Source organism: Notolepis coatsorum, assembly GCF_963971535.1.
Source record: "Notolepis coatsorum genome assembly, chromosome: 14".
In the NCBI taxonomy this organism is placed as follows: Eukaryota; Metazoa; Chordata; class Actinopteri; order Aulopiformes; family Paralepididae; genus Notolepis; species Notolepis coatsorum.
This window is the reverse complement of record NC_140178.1, coordinates 78,261,639-78,284,477: the sequence shown is the minus strand read 5'-3', so window position 1 is coordinate 78,284,477 and position 22,839 is coordinate 78,261,639. Positions and strand designations below refer to the sequence as shown.

General features: G+C 44.0%; 1 protein-coding gene across 2 annotated transcripts in view; it reads left to right on the top strand.

The window, feature by feature from the left end:
* Positions 1 to 22,839, top strand: part of rhot1a (ras homolog family member T1a) — an 86,797-nt gene that overhangs the window by 14,430 nt on the left and 49,528 nt on the right. For both annotated transcript variants that reach the window (XM_084329609.1, XM_084329608.1), the window contains exons 8-14: positions 4,541 to 4,642; positions 6,617 to 6,715; positions 8,000 to 8,108; positions 8,956 to 9,076; positions 12,117 to 12,201; positions 18,023 to 18,168; positions 18,357 to 18,457. In XM_084329609.1, the coding sequence (XP_084185735.1) occupies positions 4,541 to 4,642; positions 6,617 to 6,715; positions 8,000 to 8,108; positions 8,956 to 9,076; positions 12,117 to 12,201; positions 18,023 to 18,168; positions 18,357 to 18,457 (763 nt within the window). The remainder of the gene's footprint in view (positions 1 to 4,540; positions 4,643 to 6,616; positions 6,716 to 7,999; positions 8,109 to 8,955; positions 9,077 to 12,116; positions 12,202 to 18,022; positions 18,169 to 18,356; positions 18,458 to 22,839) is intronic.

The window sequence follows — 22,839 nt, the reverse complement described above, 5'->3', positions numbered from 1 at the left end:
TATACCAACAGTCTGCATTTCTTTTGGTCTAAGTGGCAGTTTGTTATATTATTTAATAGATAGACACATGGTGATAACTCAAATTCCAACTCCATGACAGATTTAGTAAATAAGTGGATCTTGTTCCAGAAATGCTTCAATTTGCTACATTGCCAGAACATATGCAGAAATGTTCCTTCTTTAATTTTACATCTTGGGCAATTTGGTGAGTTTTCTTTTGAGATTTTGTGCATTTTTACAGGAGTAAGGTAGAATTTATGAATAAATTTGAAATTACTTTCTTTGATCTTATTGCTTGTAAAGGGAAAGAAAGTTCGATCACAGATATCTTGCCAATTGTTTTCTTCAAATTTCGTTGCCAGGTCCGTCTCCCAGCATCTTAATAGAGCTGGGAAGACTGTTTGGCATTCATTAGTTAGAATTTCATATAGTTCACTGATTTTACCTTTAATTGTGGATGAGGTAGTTAGTTTTTCTTCCAATTCTGTCATTTCAAAGCTTAACTTGTTTTCTTTAGTAAGTGAACTTAAAGTGCTTTGAATTTGCATATATTTTAAGAAGTCTGAGTTAGGAATGTTGTATTCTTCTCTTAGCTCCTGAAATGCTTTTAATTTCCTGTTTTTATGAAAAAGGTCTTTAAGTTGAGTTACCCCCAAGTGTCTCCACTTGTTTATATCAGTTGAATGAAAATATTTTTTTAGGTCAGGGTTTTGATGAATAGGTGAATAAACAGAGATGCATTTAGTTATGCCAAACTTTTTCGAGCAATCTTTCCATGCAGATAGGGTATTCACAACCGTGAAATATTGCTTTATATTTTCTATTTTGTCAAAATTCTTTATAAAAAGAAGAGAGTTTAGAGGTAAGGGATCAACCTGTCCCGCTTCTATCTGTATCCAGTGTGAGTCTGGTCCTCCCAATGACCATGATACTATATTTCGAAGTTGGGCTGACCAGTAGTAGTGTTGGAGATTGGGAAGACCTAGACCACCCATGGACTCAGGTTTCATAAGAGTCAGTAATTTAATCCTTGGTTTTTTATTGGACCAAATAAATTTTGAGATACGTTTATTCAATATGTTAAAATATGTTATAGATAGGTAGCAGGGTACATTTTGAAAGAGAAAGTTCAATCTCGGAAGGATATTCATCCTGATGACGTTTATCCTTCCTAGAAGGGATAGGGGTAGTTTGTCCCATCTACCTAGATCTGTGTTAATTTCAATTGTAAGAGGAGTGTAATTTTTTTCAAATAAATCATTTAATTGCGGTGTAAAGTGTACTCCCAAGTATTTGAAGCCTCCTGGTGACCATCGAAATGGGTAGGATTTCTGCATTTCTTTTGTTGGTTTCATATGTAGGAGACATGCATTAGATTTATTATAATTTATCTTGTATCCTGAGTACTTTCCAAATTGTTCGATTGTGTTATATAGATGTAATAAGGAGTTTTCTGGTTGCTCAATGTATAGAACAATGTCGTCAGCATATAAAGATATTTTGTGTTCAACCTTATCGATATACACTCCTTTTATGTTAATGTTGTCTCGTACAGATGCAGCCAAAATTTCTATTATTATTGCGAATAATGAGCTTGACATTGGGCACCCCTGTCTTGTTCCTCTCATTAAGAGAAACGGATCAGATGTATTGCCATTAGTAATAACTGCTGCTTTTGGAGTTTGATAAATTGCTTTAATCCACTGGATAAAATTTGACCCTATATTAAGTTTTTGCAATACGTTAAATAGAAAGTTCCACTCGACTCTGTCAAAAGCCTTCTCTGCATCCAGAGATAGGAGTAGAGAGGGCCTCTGTTTTAGATTCAAATGATTGGTTATATTTAATAACCGTCTGATGTTATCGGTAGCATATCTTCCCTTAACAAATCCAGCCTGATCTGGGTTTACCAATTTCGGCGTGATGGTTTCAAGTCTTTTCGCTAATGCTTTGGTGATAGTCTTATAATCATGATCTAAAAGACTTATAGGTCTGTATGATGAACAGTCTAGTGGATCCTTACCACTTTTATGCAGTACTGTGATGTTTGCCAAGCTCATTGTTTGAGGAAGTGCCTTGTTGCGTCCAAAGTTGTTAATCATTCCCATAAAAATGGGTTTCAAGTCATTCCAGTACTCCTTATATAGCTGTGCCGGGAAGCCATCTGGTCCTGGACTTTTGTCTATAGGCATTGAATTAATTGTTGCTAGTATTTCTTGTTCGGTAAAGGGTGCATTAAGACTCTCTTGATCTGATTCTGAGAGCTTTGGCATTTTGATACCTTCTAAGAATCTATCCAGTTCCTCCTGTGTGTAATTACTTTGAGATTTGTATAGTATATTGTAATACTCCTGGAATGCCTGATTGATTTCTTTTGGATGATGTGTGATGTTGCCCTTGAACCGAATTGCTTTTATAGTTCTTTCGGCTTGTTCTTTTTTTAGTTGATGGGCTAATAGTTTACTGGGTTTGTTGCCAAATTCATAGTGTTTTTGTCTAACCTGATTCATTTGTTGCATGATTATATTTGTAGTCTTGTTATTTAATTTGGCTCTGGCAGTTACTAAATGTTTCCAGTTGTCTTCTGTTGCTGCAACTTTATGGAGGGCTTCGCATCTTTCAATTTCTTTTTCTAGTTCTTTTGTGTGTGCGATTTCTTCCCTTTTACTAAATGATGTGTATGAGATAATATGTCCTCTTAAAGTGGCTTTTGCAGCTTCCCAGATTATGTTTGGGTCCATGCTAGGATCATTGTTTTCATCTATGTAATTTTTAATCCATACCTTCATTTTTAATCTAAATGTTTCATCCCTCAGCAATGAGGTATTGAATCTCCATTGCCTACGAGTGAACTTTTCTCCATCCAGACGAACGGTCAAGTCAATTCTCGCATGGTCTGATAGTGTGATTGGATTGATACAACAGTTTTTTACCATGTGAAGATGTCTTGAGTAGATCAAAAAGTAATCAATCCTAGAATATGAGACATTGGCGTTTGAATAGTAAGTGTAGTCTTTAACCTTTGGATTTAGTTCCCGCCACACATCAACTAGGCCACTTTCTTTGCATAAACCTTTGAGTACTTTTATGGACTTTGGTTTGTTACTTTTAGACTGTGTGGTCTTGTCCATCTTCTGATTCAGTGCACAGTTAAAGTCTCCGCCTATGACCCCAAATCCTTTGCAGTTTTCGTTGAAAAGCAATACCATATCTGACATAAATGCAGGGTCATCTGTGTTAGGAGCGTAGATATTAAGGAAAGTGGTAGATATTCCATTAATAGAACCTGAAATCAAAACATATCGCCCATTTGGGTCAGTGATTTTTTTCTCTAATTTAAATGGCGTGTTTCTATTGATTAGAATAGCTGTTCCCCTACTGTGACTTTTGTATGAAGAAAAATACACTTGTCCCACCCAATCCTTTTGTAGCTTTAAATGTTCAATTTCTGATAAGAATGTTTCTTGCAGGAAGGCTATATGTACCATCTTATCTTTTAGAACAGATAATTTGTTTGCCCTTATAATGGGATTACCCAAGCCTTTGACATTCCATGAGTTTATTATCAAATCCGACATAATGGTTGCAAAATCTTATTAGTATTACTTATGAGTATGTCAAGTTGTTCTAAACCACACTTTCTGATGGGACCTGAGAGCGACAGGACCTGCAGATGAAACTTGACTCCCACTGTAAAGCCGACGGATGCACTGGCCCCTGTAAGGTTGCGCGGAGGAACGATAGGCCCTGTGGTTTCTCCTTGGGTTGCAGGCCAGCTCCTCTGACTCCATTTACCCCTCTGTTCACTAAATGACTAATGTTACTGAACCCCATGCTCTGAGGTCATGGCCTACTGACTGACAGAGTGTGTCAAGCCGCACGTGTGTCATGGAGAAAGTAGGCGTCACCACCATGACACCAGTCTCAGTGTCTCATGTGACGGCTCAGTCATGGCCCCCCCGGCCGGATTAGTTACCGAGCTGAAAGGAGGGGGGCGAGGACTACGTGAAGGAATACAGGCATGCACATAGACAGGTGCTCACACACACACACACACACACACACACACACACACACACACACACACACACACACACACACACACACACACACACACACACACACATGGGGTAGAGAGACGTGCCTTGTGACAGACGTGTAAAAGAAACATCCTCCAGACTGTCTTCTAGGAGGCAGCAGTATTCTAGCAGGGCTAGGGTTACTTGTAGGCACTGTGACAGAGTAGAAGTGCATCCTCCCAGACTTGGTTCATTCTTTGTCTCCTTGTAGCATCCAGGTCCTGTACTGTATACATGGAAAGCCCCGCTGAACAACACTTAGGAAAAGCCACAGAGATTTGAGCTTTGACATTTTTAGATATTGTGACATCTCTTACTTGATGAATCTGGCCATTTCAACATAATGTAATAACCAGCGTCCTTCTATCAATGTTAAAGTCGGCTGGTAGAAACCAGTCAAATTGAAACCACCTTATGAGCAGATTGCTGCTTTCTAACCAACGTGTCTTCTGTTCCCCCAGTGCTCTGCCAAAAACCTGAAGAACATCTCTGAACTGTTCTACTACGCCCAGAAGGCTGTTCTCCACCCAACAGGACCTCTCTACTGCCCAGAGGAGAAGGAGGTGAGACCAGATACATACTACCTCAGCTGGTCCATAGTTTGCAATGGCATCACTGCTAATCGAAGCCAGCTGTGTGGAGAGCAAGGTCATATTTTGAATTAAAGGACATTTTTATTTTTCTAAACCCAAGCCCCATTTTAACATTGTCTGGCATGCTGTTTATTAGTACAGTTCATAATTTCACTATTCACTTTAGTATTGAGAAACTTATCATTGTAACAAACTAGAAAAGTCTAGGGTTTATATTTAGTTTGATGATCCAAGCTCTAGCCCTAACCTGAAGTCTAGTAATGAGGAAAAGATGAGGAAAACTGACAGTAGGGTTAGCTTACCAAATCACTACACAAGATCACAGTCTTGGCACCTGCTCTCTCTGATGCTCCCTTGAGCGGCAGGATTTGGTGGCCGTTGATCCGGTAGTTATTTCAAGTTTCAATACTTTATTTAAGCATTACATCACGCGCAGGAGTGGTTTGTGAACAATAAACCATGCCTAGGGGTGGTCGTTAGACCCCCCTAGGCATGGTTTATTGTTCACAAATCACGACTGCAAGTGATGTAAAGCTTTTATACAACCGCCAGATTCATCCAACCTTATTTCTATACAATAAACACACATTAATCGAAGATTTATTGAAAAAACCATCCGCCAGAAAAAGTAGTTCCCACAACTACAAAAAAGACAAGTTGCCTCCATGTGGAAGCAGCTTGAAGTGCATCCAACCAAACTAACACATCCAACTGTGTATTATTGGAATGATTGAGAGAAGTTGCCTCATGTGGAAGCAGCTTGAAGTGCATCCAACCAACTAACACATCCAACTGTGTATTATTGGAATGATTGATTGAAAATTTTATTACCAGATGCAGAATGGGTACAATACAGTACGGCTCAATACACACAATTGTTAATGGAATGCAGACCTACTTTCCATAGAACTTCATTCTTAGATGCTTCTATATAAAGTAGGTAAAACAAATTAAAAAGTTTTCTTTGCCCTATAGGAAAAAAACGTTTTCTTCGCCCTATTCTTTTATTTATTTTTTTAAACCTACTGTAGAGGGCCTAAACTTAACCAGTTGGAAACCAAGCGTACAGTAATAAAATTAGCAATCAATCAATCAATCAATCAACTCAATAGGCCATGCTCACTTAGAACAGCGCAGCACCCAGCTCTCTGACTATCCCCCGCGTTGCAGGCAGAGTGTGTGTGTGTGCGTGTGTGCGTGTGTGGGGGGGGGGGGGGGGGGGGGGGTTGGGGGGGGGGGTGGCGGTGGGTGGAGACTAGAGCGAGCGCTGACAGTCGAAAGGAAAAAAAAGAAATTGAAAAAAAAATTGAAAATCAATCAATCAATCCGCGATTTTTCTTTTGTTACAGAATGATTCAAGACCCATCAATTACATCATCCAACATTGTTTAAACGACTAAGACATTCGCTGTGACAGAATCGCTTGATATTTAGTCGTTTAGTTGCTATCAACATATCCATTTGTAAAGATTATTGTCCACCTTCTTGTGATCCGGCGGAGTGATGTGATGTGGTTCGGTTGTGGGCGGGTCCTGGGCCAGCAGCGTGGAATTGTTGCCAATAAAGACGTGTAAAATGACTGTTTCAGCCAATCAGAATCGAGAAATTTGCATGCCATTGTATAATCTATTCTAAGTTCTATTCATTTGGTCCGGTGACCAAAACAAACCGTGGTTTTCTAAACGAAAAGAGTGAGTAGATTCATGTCTCATGGTAACACAGTGGCAACTAAAGGCTTCCACATAGTCGGGCGGAACGGACTCTGCAGAGGTCCGCACATACTTGAAGCACGCAATTGGATAGCACAAGGCCTATGAAGCACATTCTAATGTTGTCTGAACATTGTCCTTTTAATATAAAAAAAAAAGTTTGCAAGGTCATCTGCTAGTTTATTTCAGTTGCATAATCGTGTAACTCACATAAATATGATATACTTTGTTACAGATGAAGTCGGCTTGCATTAAGGCCCTAACACGCATCTTCAAAGTGTCTGACCTGGACAATGACGGCATCCTCAACGACAATGAACTCAACTTCTTCCAGGTAAAGTCTTCCACTATGACTAGTTGTGTTTATTTAGTGGGGTTTGGCTGTATTATAGCCCCTTTCGTGACTGTGATGCACGCCAACAAGGTTTGGCCGAGTGAATCCACAGTCCCTTGCTCCTCAATGGCAAACAAACCTAGATTTACCCTGAAGAACTGGTTCTAACCGAACCGTTCGTTATACAAGTATCACAGAGAAAGAAAGGTACTCGCAGTTGCACGAGGGTTTCGAACAGACAAACGTTAGGGTTTGAAAGCTTGGCGTTGCTAATAAACATTTAATTTTTTTTTTATAAACTGGTCAACACCGCTTTATTTCCAGCATTGGGTGCCTGATGCACATGCACTGTGATCACAGCGCAGGCGCATCAGGCAGCGAAAGCCACTTTGACCAGTGTTGACCAGTTTATAAAAATATTTTAAATGTTTATTAGCAACGCCAAGCTTACAAAACCCTAACATTTGTCTGTTCGAAAACCCTCGTGCAACTGTGAGTACCTTTCTTTTTCTGCGATACTTGTATAACGAACGGTTTGGTTAGAACCAGTTCTTTAGGGTAAATCTAGGTTGGTTTGCCATTGAGGAGCAAGGGACTGTGGATTCACTCGGCCAAACCTTGTTGGCGTGCATCACAGTCACGAAAGGGGCTCGCTGTATTGGGGAGCTTGAGCCAGCAGCACGACTTGATGGACCTGATCAGCTACGTGCTTCATTGAGCAGTGTTTTGTTACTCGACGGGGAAAGTATTTTGGGGTTTGCTCGGCAGGTTTAGACCCGAAAACCTCCTTTTAATTTTTTCTTTTTAATTCAGATAAGCTCGCTGCATTCTGTTTTTTTATATGACAAAACATTGCAGTTTCAGTATGCAAGGTAGCTTTTTCTGGGATACACTTGTGGTCTCAGGGTCAACTGTGTTTTCTTTTTTTGAGGTGATGTGTTGGGTTCTCTTGTACTGTAATAATGTATATTTCAGTGGATACTGTGAATAATGTATACTCAGTAGATAGTAAATTATAACACTACATTATGCATACTGCACCTTATGTGACACTGTGAATAATGTGAATTCTTTTTCTTTTTCAGCTAGTTAGATAGTAAATTATATTGACCTAATTGACCAAATTGTTTACACTGCCTGTGTTGTTTTTACTACCTGTACCACCCCCCTCCCCCTTGCTGCTATGATGCCTAAATTTCCCCAAGGGGATCAATAAAGGAATATCTTATCTTATCTTACTGTAGAAACAGTATATGTGTAACATGTTGTGTCTGCATGATGTAGAGAACGTGTTTCAACACACCGCTGGCCCCTCAGGCCTTAGAAGATGTGAAGAATGTGGTGCGGAGGAACATGAATGACGGAGTCAAGAACAATGGACTCACACTCAAAGGTCAGACTCTCTCTCTCTCCCCTCTTTCTCTCTATCTCTCTCCATCACTTATCCAACCTCCTCTCTTCCTCACTCTCTCTCCCCTCTTCTTTTCATCCATGACCAACCAATGAACAGACAGTCACCACTTCCTCTTTAGCTCTATCTGTGTGACTCTACAGTCTTTTCTTCCTGTGAAGGTGCTGTTTGGTTGTGCAGATAAAAAGCACATGGTACCAGGAGGAGGAGGAGGGGGGGGGGGCTAATTGGTGTGGTGCTCAGGGTAATAATGTTCCTAATAGTTTCAGACATTAGCATTAGTCAGCATTAGGAACGTGGCGAGTTCACAGAAGAAGACTCGGGTATTGCAGTTTAAAATGTGTCAAATTAAATATAGTTTTCCATATTAATTGTTGATGCATTCGCTAAACTTGCTACTATCCTTCCCACCTGTCCTGAAATGATTTGATACAATATAACACTATATATGTGCTACACATCATGATGTATCCACTGCTAAGCCACACCTCCTCCCGGGCCAATCACCAGACCAATAATTCAAGGTTTTAACCCTTTCACTGCCACACGACAGAAGGTTAACCCTTTACTATCACACAACCGACAGTCGTGAAAGGGTTAACCGGCTGTCGTGTGGCAGTGAAAGGGTTAACCTTCTGTGTGTCGCCGCAGTGAAAGGGTTAACCGTTTTGGTAGTGCGGCAGTGAAAGGGTTAATGGTGATTTTCTCCCGAGAGCTCCAATAGAAGTGACATTCACACCTGACTTGAGTAGTGGCTACTTGAGATTGCTGTGCGACTCACCTCTGACCCCCCATCTCTTCTCTTTTCTGATTGGTTCCCCCGCTACAGGCTTCCTGTTCCTGCACACCCTGTTCATCCAGAGAGGACGCCACGAGACAACCTGGACGGTACTGAGGAGGTTCGGCTACGATGACGACCTGGAGCTCACACAAGACTACCTGTACCCACTGTAAGAGACACGCACGCATAGCACACACACACACACAATACTACCTGTACCCACTGTGAGATATACACACACAATACTACCTGTACCCACTGTGAGATATACACACACAAGACTACCTGTACCCACTGTAAGAGACACGCACGCATAGCACGCACGCACGCACGCACACACACACACAATACTACCTGTACCCACTGTGAGATATACACACACAATACTACCTGTACCCACTGTGAGATATACACACACAAGACTACCTGTACCCACTGTAAGAGACACGCACGCATAGCACGCACGCACGCACGCACGCACGCACGCACGCACACACACACACAATACTACCTGTACCCACTGTGAGATATACACACACAATACTACCTGTACCCAGGGGCGTAGCTGGGGGGGGGTAGCTTAGGATGATTCCAAGGGCCCAGCACTGGGGGGGCCCAACATTTTTTTTTTTTTTTTTTTTTTTTTTTTTTTTTTAACTAGACATCACGCAGGTGTATGATTGATGCTCTCATTGATACTATGTTTGTTTCTGAAGTGTGTGTGTGTGTGTGTGTGTGAGAGATATATAGAGAGAGGGGGGGTGAGAGAGATGAGGAAGGGGCAAGAGAGAAAGAGAGCTGGCAGAGTGTGTGTGAGAGAGAGAGGGGGGGGGGGGGTTGATTACCCAGCCCTTGTGTGGGTGAATGTAACAAGTTCCTAACGTTTTCTTTCCCCTATTATTTCATGCACACTTTATTCATTGTTTTAAATTATTATTTTCTTTTAAGTTATTTTGTGCATCACTCTGTTTTGAATTTGATGCAAATTTGCAATGCATGAGGGTCATCCTTTTGTGTTAAATGGCTGCATAAAGCAAGCATTTGTTGACTCACATGTTGATAAGAGTATTAAAACTTGGAACTTGAAAAAGATCTGTTTAAGGTAGAAAAAAAAAGCGAAAAGCGATTCAAACTGTCCAGGTCCGCTCCCACCACAGAGCTTGCTTTTTTGACCAGTTTGTTTATTTTGTGTGTGTTGGTGTTGCCCCCCCAGCATACCACAGCGAAGAAGAGGGCACCAGCAACCACAGACTGGTAGAACATCTGCAGCAGTTTGCTGCAGACATTAAAAGACCTGAGCCTTCTCAGGAAGAACAGTCTGCCCTGTCCCTTCCTGTAGGGCCTCGATGTTGTTCGTCCAGTCCAGTTTACTATCACTTGACCCAGGGTTGTTCCCAGCCTAGTGCGACTCAAGGTTCTTTGGTAGACTATTGCATTGGTCCATTCATTGAAGATGAACACAATGCGACATCCTTTACTAGGCTCACCCACCAACAGTGCAGGTGCTGAACTGCTGATCCGAATGTATAGGTAAAAACCATATTATGCGTTTTCATCAATAAATAAATGGCAAAAAAAAATTTGCTCCGCGCTAATACATTCTTTCATGGGGCCCAGAATCTACAGCTACGCCCCTGCCTGTACCCACTGTGAGATATACACACACAATACTACCTGTACCCACTGTGAGATATACACACACAATACTACCTGTACCCACTGTGTGAGACACACACACACACGTATATACACACACACATGTATACACACACACGCACACAGACACTTCCCGAACCCAGTGTTTTGGGGGATTTCTTTAGCTCCCATCTCAGGGCAGCGCTGCAAAGTGTATGTGATTGGTCCAGACGTCAAGTTGACATATCAGACCTAGTGTGCTCAGCTGTGCTCTGCTGAGACAGACATGCCAGAGTCTACCTTGTATTTGAAATACCTGCATTAAAAAAAACTTTCCCCAACGTATCTCTTTAGTTTCATCAATATTGATTTTGATAAGTCTCATGTTTCATCAATATTGATATTGATAAGTCTCATGTTTCATCAATATTGATATTGATAAGTCTCATGTTTGTAGGTTAGGTATTTAAAGTTTGCTATTGGCCATTTTAGCACTCATCTTGTTATCAACCAGGAAATGCTTAGTTGTAAGTTGATCAATTTAGTGTGATCTATGCACGGCCCAGCCACTGTCCTGAAGGCATGGCGTCCTCTGGGAGCTCCCCAGCCACTGTCCTGAAGGCATGGCGTCCTCTGGGAGCTCCCCAGCCACTGTCCTGAAGGCATGGCGTCCTCGGGGAGCTCTCCAGCCACTGTCCTGAAGGCATGGCGTCCTCTGGGAGCTCCCCAGCCACTGTCCTGAAGGCATGGCGTCCTCTGGGAGCTCCCCAGCCACTGTCCTGAAGGCATGGCGTCCTCGGGGAGCTCCCCAGCCACTGTCCTGAAGGCATGGCGTCCTCGGGGAGCTCCCCAGCCACTGTCCTGAAGGCATGGCGTCCTCTGGGAGCTCCCCAGCCACTGTCCTGAAGGCATGGCGTCCTCGGGGAGCTCCCCAGCCACTGTCCTGAAGGCATGGCGTCCTCGGGGAGCTCCCCAGCCACTGTCCTGAAGGCATGGCGTCCTCGGGGAGCTCCCCAGCCACTGTCCTGAAGGCATGGCGTCCTCGGGGAGCTCCCCAGCCACTGTCCTGAAGGCATGGCGTCCTCGGGGAGCTCCCCAGGGGGTAGTTCCTCTTAGGGACGCCCCACAACGCTTTGGTCCAAAAATGCCTATGGAGACTTGTGGCTACATGAATCACAGTCTCTGTCGCACGGCTCGGTGACTAACGACTAACAAGGCCCAGATGCCTTGACACGCACACACGCACACACACACACACACACACACATATACACACACACCTGAACTGATGAAGCATAGGAGATGGGAGCAGAGTGGTATTGATCAGCCAGGGTGATTACCATTAAACATAATATATAATGTGTTGAGTCGGATGTGTTAATAATGGAGTTAATTTCCCACTATCTGCTTTATGATCCAAAAGTGATTCAGTCGTGTCGCGTTCCCCTTTTTTCTTGCACTACCAGTTTTGACTTGCCAGGCTTTCCAGTCCCACAGTCTGTGTCCGCTGGGCCTTAGAGCTTTCTGCTGAATTAATCTGGAGGGTTGTCTCTCTTTGTGTGTGTGTGTGTTAGGCTGAAGATCCCCCTCGACTGTACCACAGAGCTAAACCACAACGCTTACCTCTTCCTCCAGAGTGTCTTCGACAAGCATGACAAAGTGAGTAGGGTCATTACATGTCCCGGTTCTAATATTGAGGCTTTGACATGGGAGTGAGGCTTGATGTACACTAAAGGATTATACACAAGAATATGTGGGCACCTCCCTTCACTGGTGTTTCGTCAAATTAGGCCCACTTCCAGCGTCCCCAACTTTCCATCCTCGATGTTCAGTTTTCTCCTGCCAAGTCTGCATATCTAAGCTTTTTCCTTTCGTACGCCTCTTCCACTGAATCCTCCCAAGGCACGGCCAATTCTATAAAATAAATGAACCGCGGCTGACTAGCAGACCATGATACTAGGTCAGGCCTCAAGTTAGTGCTAACTATCTCTCGTGGAACAACAGGTGTTCCTCCAAAATCGACATGCATCTCCCAATCATTAGCTTCATTTAGGTGGCCTGACTCATGCCTGCCTAAAAACCTACCTCCTCTACATTTCTCTCCCTCACGGACAATGTCTCCATGTATACTGACCTTGAGAAAGACTAGCCTTACTGCCTGACATAATATGTCTCAACGTTGCCGGGTCCCCATCACGACGGGTCCCCATCTACCCACTGTTTTAGGTTCTGCGGTGATGGCAGCACATCCGAAGTAGCTCCTATTAGGAATTGTATATGATTTTCCTCCATACGCCACAGGTCCTTCCAGCTAATCTTCCTCTTCTCTACACTTTCCCAGTTAATCGAAAAATATAAATGTTTACATTAAGAGTTGACCACAAAGCAGTTGCATGAATGTACTTTTTAATTAACATGACCAACATGTTAACCAGCAGTCAACACATATAGCATCAGTTTGGGATTTTATTAAGCAATATTGGATTATTCAAATGAAGATTGATTTGAATCAGGGAAAATCTATTTATTTTTAACCCAGCCCTATTTGCCCAGTTTGTCAATTGGCAATATGAAACATAACCAAAACCACAGCAAAAGTATCAATTTCAGTTTTGATTCAGACCATTTTTAACTAACCTGAGTCATCTTCTTATTTACAAGAATACAAATTGAAATATTACCATTAACTCTGTATATGCAGGATAATCTCGTCATTCCAGATGCATAAATTATAGGCATTCCGTAAAAATCGAGTCTTAAAGGAGCAATATACAATGTTTCATCCACTAGATGTCACTCTATCGCACCTGCATCAGACTACAACAAAGGGGCGCTTTGGCCTCTTCCTCACACCTCGCACCTTGTTCCTCACACCTCAAATATGAATTAAGATCTAGCAATTGTATATGTTGTTCGTCATTTACTAAAATGTGTCAATCAGAGGACATTTTAGGTGGAAATAGAGTTTATGAGCAAGCCACCATGTTGTGCTGAGCACTTCGGACTGGTGCGCACCTGGTTCACGGAATTCGCATCAAATTAAGGTCTAGCAATTGCATATCCTGGTTCTCGCCTAAAATGTTATCAGAAACATATTTTAGGTGGAAAAAGAAAGTTTACAAGCAAGCCGCCATCTTGAAAAACTACACACAAGTCAAGGTCCGCCTATTGTCTTAATCTTTCTAAACGTGGGGACAACACACACACACGGAGTGTGACATCATTCTCTGCTCGGAACACCATCACTCCATTATATCTTTACATAGTTTTGGTGTTTAATGTTCAAAATCAGGGGCGCCCTCGTGGCGCACCGCATAGTGCCTCGCACCGTCCCGGGTTCGCCTCCCGCTCCCGGTGATATTTGTCGCATGTCTTCCCCACATCTCCCGTTCGCCCTCTCCTCTATCGGTCCTGCGTGACCTGAAAAGCTGTAAAAATGCTAAAAATAATAATAAAAAAAGGGAAAATCATGTATATATATATTTTTTTTTTATTATCTTTTTCCCCCTCCTTTTCCGTTTTTTCTCCCATCCCAATGTTAGTCGTTATGCCAATTCCCAGCCCCCTTCCTGGTCGTTGCGCACTTACCCCCCCCTACCGCGTCTATGCCTTCTACAACGCTGTTCGGTTTCCGGGTTCCTCTGATTGGCCACTAAGCCCACGTGACCCTGCGCTAGCACGCCCCCCTTATCGCCGCCAGTTACATTTACATTTAGTCATTTAGCTGACGCTTTTATCCAAAGCGACTTACAAGTTCTGTACGACAAGCCATCAGGAAGGGCACAACTCTATCAGCTGAGCAACAATGTTCATCAAAGTGTTGAGTGCTACAGTGTAGGTTAGTTTATTAGGACAAGTGCATGACAGTACGGTTAGTTAGGGTTAGATTTTTTTTTTTTTTTTTTTTTTTTTTTTTTAATTCAGATAATGGTTGAAGAAGTGCGTCTTTAGTCGACGGCGAAAGATTGGACGTGATTCGGCTGTCCTAACTGGGGTGGGTAGTTCATTCCACCATTGTGGGGCAAGGACTGAGAATAGGCGACTTCTCTTTGATGACCCTCCCGGAGCTTGGATAGGAGTAGGTCTGAGGCGGCCAGAAGATGCAGAGCGTAGGGGTCTTGAGGGTGTGTAGTTAGAGACCATTGACCGGAGGTAGGCAGGAGCGGTTCCCTTTGCCGCACGGTATGCTAGGTCGAGGGCCTTGAAGCGGATTCGTGCAGCAATGGGGAGCCAGTGCAGGTCCCTAAGAAGTGGGGTGACATGGGCCGACTTCGGTAGGTTTGAGATCAGGCGGGCCGCTGCGTTCTGAATGAGTTGAAGAGGCTTAGTGGCAGTGGCCGGGAGGCCAGCGAGCAGTGCATTGCAGTAGTCGAGGCGGGAGATGACTGTTGATTGGACGAGGAGTTGGGTGGCTTCTTTTGTCAGGAAGGGGCGTATCCTTCTGACGTTGCTCAGGAGGAATCGGCAGGTTCTGGTCGTCGCTGCGATGTGAGCAGAGAAGTTCAACTGGTCGTCGAGGACAACACCAAGGTTCTTGGCGGTCGGGGACGCAGTCACAGCTGCATTCTCGACTGTGATTGAAAGGTCGGTTAGGGGGGAGGATTTGGCCGGCAGGTGGAGCAATTCTGTTTTGCTTAGGTTCAGTTTGAGGTGGTTGGACGTCATCCAGGCTGAGATGTCGGACAGACAGGCCGAGATCCGCACAGAGACGTGGATATCTGAGGGAGGGAAGGAGAGGAAGAGTTGAGTATCGTCGGCATAACAATGGTAGGAGAAGCCATGAGACGTGATAATGTTACCCAGTGATTTAGTGTAGAGGGAGAAGAGAAGGGGTCCTAAAACCGAGCCCTGGGGGACACCCGTCCGCAGGGGGCGGGTGGCCGACAGGGTCCCTCTCCATGACACTTGGTAGGAGCGGTCATTGAGGTATGATGACAGCCATGTCAGCGCAGAGCCAGCCACTCCCATTCCTGCGAGGGCCGCAAGGAGGATCTGGTGGTTGACTGTGTCGAAGGCTGCAGATAGATCTAGGAGAATCAGGACAGAGGAGAGGCCTTTCGCTTTTGCTAAGTGAAGTGCCTCTGTGACCGCAATGAGGGCTGTCTCTGTGGAGTGACCAGTCCTGAAGCCTGACTGATTAGGGTCTGCGCATGAGCCGCGCCAAGCTCCTCAGCCTCCTCATATTTGCGAATGCATAAACTATATCTTAAATTATGGCTATGTGTCTAATATGGCCATCGCTTATCAATGACTTGTTTTGTTTACATCAGGGTGAACGCTGTTGCGAATGACAGAGCTCTCATATTTGCGAATGCATAAACTATATCTTAAATTATGGCTATGTGTCTAATATGGCCGTCGCTTATCAATGACTTGTTTTGTTTACATCAGGGTGAACGCTGTTGTATTCGCAAATATGAGAGCCAGCAATACGCAGCTCCAGTTAACCTAATTTATACCGTAATGAATCATTAAAAAAATATACCTTTAACTGGAATATGTTGTTTCTTTACACATATGTTGGATTATGTAATTGGTTTGTCATGACAAACTAATAAAAAATCGCTACTTTACATCAGGGTGAACGCTGTTACGCTGCCACCACCCACTTCAATGACAGAGCTCTCATATTTGCGAATGCATAAACTATATCTTAAATTATGGCTGTGTCTAATATGGCCGTCGCTTATCAATTGACAGAGCTCTCATATTTGCGAATGCAACAGCGTTCACCCTGATGTAAACAAAACAAGTCATTGATAAGCGACGGCCATATTAGACACATAGCCATAATTTAAGATATAGTTTATGCATTCGCAAATATGAGGAGGCTGAGGAGCTTGGCGCGGCTCATGCGCATGCGCGGCGTAAACGATAAGGGGGGCGTGCTAGCGTAGGGTCACGTGGGCTTAGTGGCCAATCAGAGGAACCAGGAAACCGAACAGCGTTGTAGAAGGCATAGACGCCCCCCTACCATCGGTCTGGGAGGGCGGAGACTATCACATGCTTCCTCCGACACATGTGCAGCCAGCCCACCGCTTCTTTTCACCTGGCAGCACGGACTCTCACTGGGGGAGTGTAACGTGTGGAAGGGTCACACTACCTCCCCCAGATCCTTCCCTCGCTGTGCAGGCGCCCCGACCGAACTGTAGGAGTCGCTGTTTACAACCACGACACACAGAGGAGAAGCGTTGATCAGAGACTTTGAGACGGCTCCCTCCTCCCCTCGCAAAAAAGGGGGGGGGGGCAGCAATGGAGAGTGCAATGGAGAGTGCCACGACGACAGGCTTTTGGAATAACCACCAGGCCACGATGACCACCGAGCGGGGTGAAAGGAGAGATCATTAGAATAATGAATTTAGTTTCTTTCAAAGACTTTCAAGGACAATTCAGCACGGTTTTCATCTTGTACGAGGTTTTGTTTATGTAATAAACAACGTTTCCCAAGAAAGGTAACACGTCTGACGGTGCTGAATTATTATGATTACGGATTTCATTAACACATTCGGGGCCATTGGGGGCCGTCTAATCTCACGCAAAACGGCCAGCATTTCAAAACAGACTTGCATTGTGCGTGAGGCTGTTTGTAGAGCTAAATCTATACTTTATAGTATTGCTATCTGTCCATTCTCATTGTCAATTGAGACCATAAACCGTCCCTTCAAAATCGCTTAAAGAAATCATTTTTTCATCAATACATTCTCATTTTATAGCCTCGTGAATATAAGCGTTATATGGGATTTGGACTAGTATATTTCCTGGAAGGCGAGATACAGGGCGCTAAGCTAATAACATTAAATCGAACAGCGTTTCGGCACTACAGAAGCTAGAGCTAAAACGCAAAATGCATATTGTCGGTATTCATGGTCCACCATGAATGCATGAAAGGGGGGGGGCGGGGGACGTCGTTTTGATTATTGGTAATAATGATTGATTACCAATAACCGCGTTAGCCTCAGTAGCCACATTTGCTGATCACCTGGTTGGCTATCAAAGCAAGGCCCGATCAGCATGTAATTTACGTGAAAAAGATCTTACCGTGGGCCGGTTGGATCCCCAAAAGGATTTCCCAGTTATCGATCGCCATCTGGTAGATCGATATGTCCATTGGCTGATGATATATTCCTTTACTGCATAGTGAATTCAGCGTCGCAAAAGGTATTCCAAGTTACAGGCTACACAAAAGATTGTACAGCCAGTGTGAGAAGACGTTGGAGAGAGAAATAAACACAACGCAGAAACTACACGAGCCAACCGATGAAGAGGTGATAAGTGGCTGATTATGATCAGGATCTTACACACCCCACCGGCTTTCCCACCCGCTGATACTGCCAATTGTGTCAGTATGGATGGCCGACCAAGCCGGAGGTACCGCGGCAGCTGGATTCGATCTGCGGTGGTAGACAGACGCTTAGTCCGCTGCGCTACCCAGCCACCCTAATCATAGTTTTATTGATGTGTGTGTGTGTGTGCGCTCCAGGACAGAGACTGTGCACTGTCTCCTGAGGAGGTGAAGGACCTGTTCAAGGTGTTTCCCTACATGCCCTGGGGTCCAGATGTCAACAACACTGTGGGAACCAACGAGCAGGGCTGGATCACCTACCAGGGATACCTCTCCCAGTGGACGTGAGTTACTGGGACCAGTACTGATTCTACCCACACACACACACACACACACACACACAACCAGATATACTGTGTGGCCTGTGCTGCTGCTTTACATGTACACCCCCACCCCCATACACACACACACACACACACACGTACATGCACAATTTACAGAACCATGGCTCGTTCCGTCTCTCCTGTCTCAGGTTAACAACATACCTGGACGTACAGCGTAGTTTGGAGTACCTAGGCTACCTGGGCTACTCCATCATCTACGAACAGGAGTCCCAAGCAGCAGCCATAACGGGTAAGTGTAGGCATGTTATTATTCACTGCTTTCTTCAAATGGGGTGGGCACTGTCCTGCTTACTTTCCTTTCAAATGATTTCTCAGAAATAAGATGGAGAGCTGAGTCATGATATGACCGGAGGCTGAGCTGGTGCTGTTAGTGGTCTGTGTTGTTCCCACTTAGCTTAACCATTAAGAACCCAGGCTGCCTCGCACGCATTGCTGCTACCTTAATAACCTAGAACCTATTAATCATTCATACAAACTTCTAGTATTTAGACGAGACAAGTCTCACACAGGTTCCCAAGTTATTTCGAGTGACTCTGTGTGTTTGAGAGAAGACATGCTGTAAATGTGTATCTCTATCAGTCTAGTGAATTTATTTGCAGTCTGATATTGTGGAGGGTCTATATGGAGCTCTGTAACGTGTCTTCATTGTGGAGGGTCTATATGGAGCACTGTAACGTGTCTTTATTGTGGAGGGTCTATATGGAGCTCTGTAACGTGTCTTCATTGTGGAGGGTCTATATGGAGCTCTGTAACGTGTCTTCATTGTGGAGGGTCTATATGGAGCACTGTAACGTGTCTTCATTGTGGAGGGTCTATATGGAGCTCTGTAACGTGTCTTTATTGTGGAGGGTCTATATGGAGCTCTGTAACGTGTCTTTATTGTGGAGGGTCTATATGGAGCTCTGTAACGTGTCTTTATTGTGGAGGGTCTATATGGAGCTCTGTAACGTGTCTTTATTGTGGAGGGTCTATATGGAGCACTGTAACGTGTCTTTATTGTGGAGGGTCTATATGGAGCTCTGTAACGTGTCTTTATTGTGGAGGGTCTATATGGAGCTCTGTAACGTGTCTTCATTGTGGAGGGTCTATATGGAGCTCTGTAACGTGTCTTTATTGTGGAGGGTCTATATGGAGCTCTGTAACGTGTCTTCATTGTGGAGGGTCTATATGGAGCTCTGTAACGTGTCTTTATTGTGGAGGGTCTATATGGAGCTCTGTAACGTGTCTTTATTGTGGAGGGTCTATATGGAGCTCTGTAACGTGTCTTTATTGTGGAGGGTCTATATGGAGCTCTGTAACGTGTCTTCATTGTGGAGGGTCTATATGGAGCTCTGTAACGTGTCTTCATTGTGGAGGGTCTATATGGAGCACTGTAACGTGTCTTTATTGTGGAGGGTCTATATGGAGCTCTGTAACATGTCTTTATTGTGGAGGGTCTATATGGAGCACTGTAACGTGTCTTTATTGTGGAGGGTCTATATGGAGCACTGTAACGTGTCTTTATTGTGGAGGGTCTATATGGAGCTCTGTAACGTGTCTTTATTGTGGAGGGTCTATATGGAGCTCTGTAACGTGTCTTTATTGTGGAGGGTCTATATGGAGCTCTGTAACGTGTCTTTATTGTGGAGGGTCTATATGGAGCACTGTAACGTGTCTTTATTGTGGAGGGTCTATATGGAGCTCTGTAACGTGTCTTTATTGTGGAGGGTCTATATGGAGCTCTGTAACGTGTCTTTATTGTGGAGGGTCTATATGGAGCACTGTAACGCGTCTTTATTGTGGAGGGTCTATATGGAGCTCTGTAACGTGTCTTTATTGTGGAGGGTCTATATGGAGCACTGTAACGTGTCTTTATTGTGGAGGGTCTATATGGAGCACTGTAACGTGTCTTTATTGTGGAGGGTCTATATGGAGCTCTGTAACGTGTCTTTATTGTGGAGGGTCTATATGGAGCTCTGTAACGTGTCTTCATTGTGGAGGGTCTATATGGAGCACTGTAACGTGTCTTTATTGTGGAGGGTCTATATGGAGCTCTGTAACGTGTCTTTATTGTGGAGGGTCTATATGGAGCTCTGTAACGTGTCTTTATTGTGGAGGGTCTATATGGAGCACTGTAACGCGTCTTTATTGTGGAGGGTCTATATGGAGCTCTGTAACGTGTCTTTATTGTGGAGGGTCTATATGGAGCACTGTAACGTGTCTTTATTGTGGAGGGTCTATATGGAGCACTGTAACGTGTCTTTATTGTGGAGGGTCTATATGGAGCTCTGTAACGTGTCTTTATTGTGGAGGGTCTATATGGAGCTCTGTAACGTGTCTTCATTGTGGAGGGTCTATATGGAGCACTGTAACGTGTCTTTATTGTGGAGGGTCTATATGGAGCTCTGTAACGTGTCTTTATTGTGGAGGGTCTATATGGAGCTCTGTAACGTGTCTTTATTGTGGAGGGTCTATATGGAGCTCTGTAACGTGTCTTTATTGTGGAGGGTCTATATGGAGCTCTGTAACGTGTCTTTATTGTGGAGGGTCTATATGGAGCTCTGTAACGTGTCTTTATTGTGGAGGGTCTATATGTAACGCTCTGTAACGTGTCTTTATTGTGGAGGGTCTATATGGAGCACTGTAACGTGTCTTTATTGTGGAGGGTCTATATGGAGCACTGTAACATGTCTTTATTGTGGAGGGTCTATATGGAGCTCTGTAACGTGTCTTTATTGTGGAGGTTCTATATGGAGCTCTGTAACGTGTCTTCATTGTGGAGGGTCTATATGGAGCTCTGTAACGTGTCTTTATTGTGGAGGGTCTATATGGAGCTCTGTAACGTGTCTTTATTGTGGAGGGTCTATATGGAGCTCTGTAACGTGTCTTTATTGTGGAGGGTCTATATGGAGCTCTGTAACGTGTCTTTATTGTGGAGGGTCTATATGGAGCTCTGTAACGCGTCTTTATTGTGGAGGGTCTATATGGAGCTCTGTAACGTGTCTTCATTGTGGAGGGTCTATATGGAGCTCTGTAACGTGTCTTTATTGTGGAGGGTCTATATGGAGCTCTGTAACGTGTCTTTATTGTGGAGGGTCTATATGGAGCTCTGTAACGTGTCTTCATTGTGGAGGGTCTATATGGAGCTCTGTAACGTGTCTTCATTGTGGAGGGTCTATATGGAGCTCTGTAACGTGTCTTCATTGTGGAGGGTCTATATGGAGCTCTGTAACGTGTCTTTATTGTGGAGGGTCTATATGGAGCTCTGTAACGTGTCTTTATTGTGGAGGGTCTATATGGAGCTTTGTAACGTGTCTTCATTGTGGAGGGTCTATATGGAGCACTGTAACGTGTCTTTATTGTGGAGGGTCTATATGGAGCACTGTAACGTGTCTTTATTGTGGAGGGTCTATATGGAGCACTGTAACGTGTCTTCATTGTGGAGGGTCTATATGGAGCTCTGTAACGTGTCTTTATTGTGGAGGGTCTATATGGAGCTCTGTAACGTGTCTTCATTGTGGAGGGTCTATATGGAGCTCTGTAACGTGTCTTCATTGTGGAGGGTCTATATGGAGCACTGTAACGTGTCTTCATTGTGGAGGGTCTATATGGAGCTCTGTAACGTGTCTTTATTGTGGAGGGTCTATATGGAGCTCTGTAACGTGTCTTTATTGTGGAGGGTCTATATGGAGCACTGTAACGTGTCTTCATTGTGGAGGGTCTATATGGAGCTCTGTAACGTGTCTTTATTGTGGAGGGTCTATATGGAGCTCTGTAACGTGTCTTTATTGTGGAGGGTCTATATCGAGCTCTGTAACGTGTCTTTATTGTGGAGGGTCTATATGGAGCTCTGTAACGTGTCTTTATTGTGGAGGGTCTATATGGAGCACTGTAACGTGTCTTTATTGTGGAGGGTCTATATGGAGCTCTGTAACGTGTCTTTATTGTGGAGGGTCTATATGGAGCTCTGTAACGTGTCTTCATTGTGGAGGGTCTATATGGAGCTCTGTAACGTGTCTTCATTGTGGAGGGTCTATATGGAGCACTGTAACGTGTCTTTATTGTGGAGGGTCTATATGGAGCACTGTAACGTGTCTTTATTGTGGAGGGTCTATATGGAGCACTGTAACGCGTCTTTATTGTGGAGGGTCTATATGGAGCACTCAGGGGAGGAAATTAGGCCACTTTACTCGCCAAATGCGAGTATTTTTTACGTTTGGCGAGTAATTCATGAAGAGCACTCGCCAGTCTGGCGAGTACTTGTAATTACAAAACAAACAAAAAAATCATTCTGCAATCTGCTGATTCGCTCACTGGCACAAGCCGAACTCTGACTCCCCCCTTGATTCCTCCCATTTGCGCCTCAATCCAACCATAACCAATGAACATCATCGTTGTACAGATGCGCTCTAAGCTCCTCCAATGAACACTCATTTTCTAGAAGATGCCACCCATCTAGGGGAAGTGGACAGATCACTGCGCGCGGACCTACAGACTCCTGCCACCGGCTTGACAACGTAGACAAACTTAGACAAAAACACATCAGTGGATGAAAATAATTGCATGTAGTGTCGTCGCTTTCGGATATCAGTGCGGTCTGACATGGGGGCGAACAATAGCATGCGACGCGTC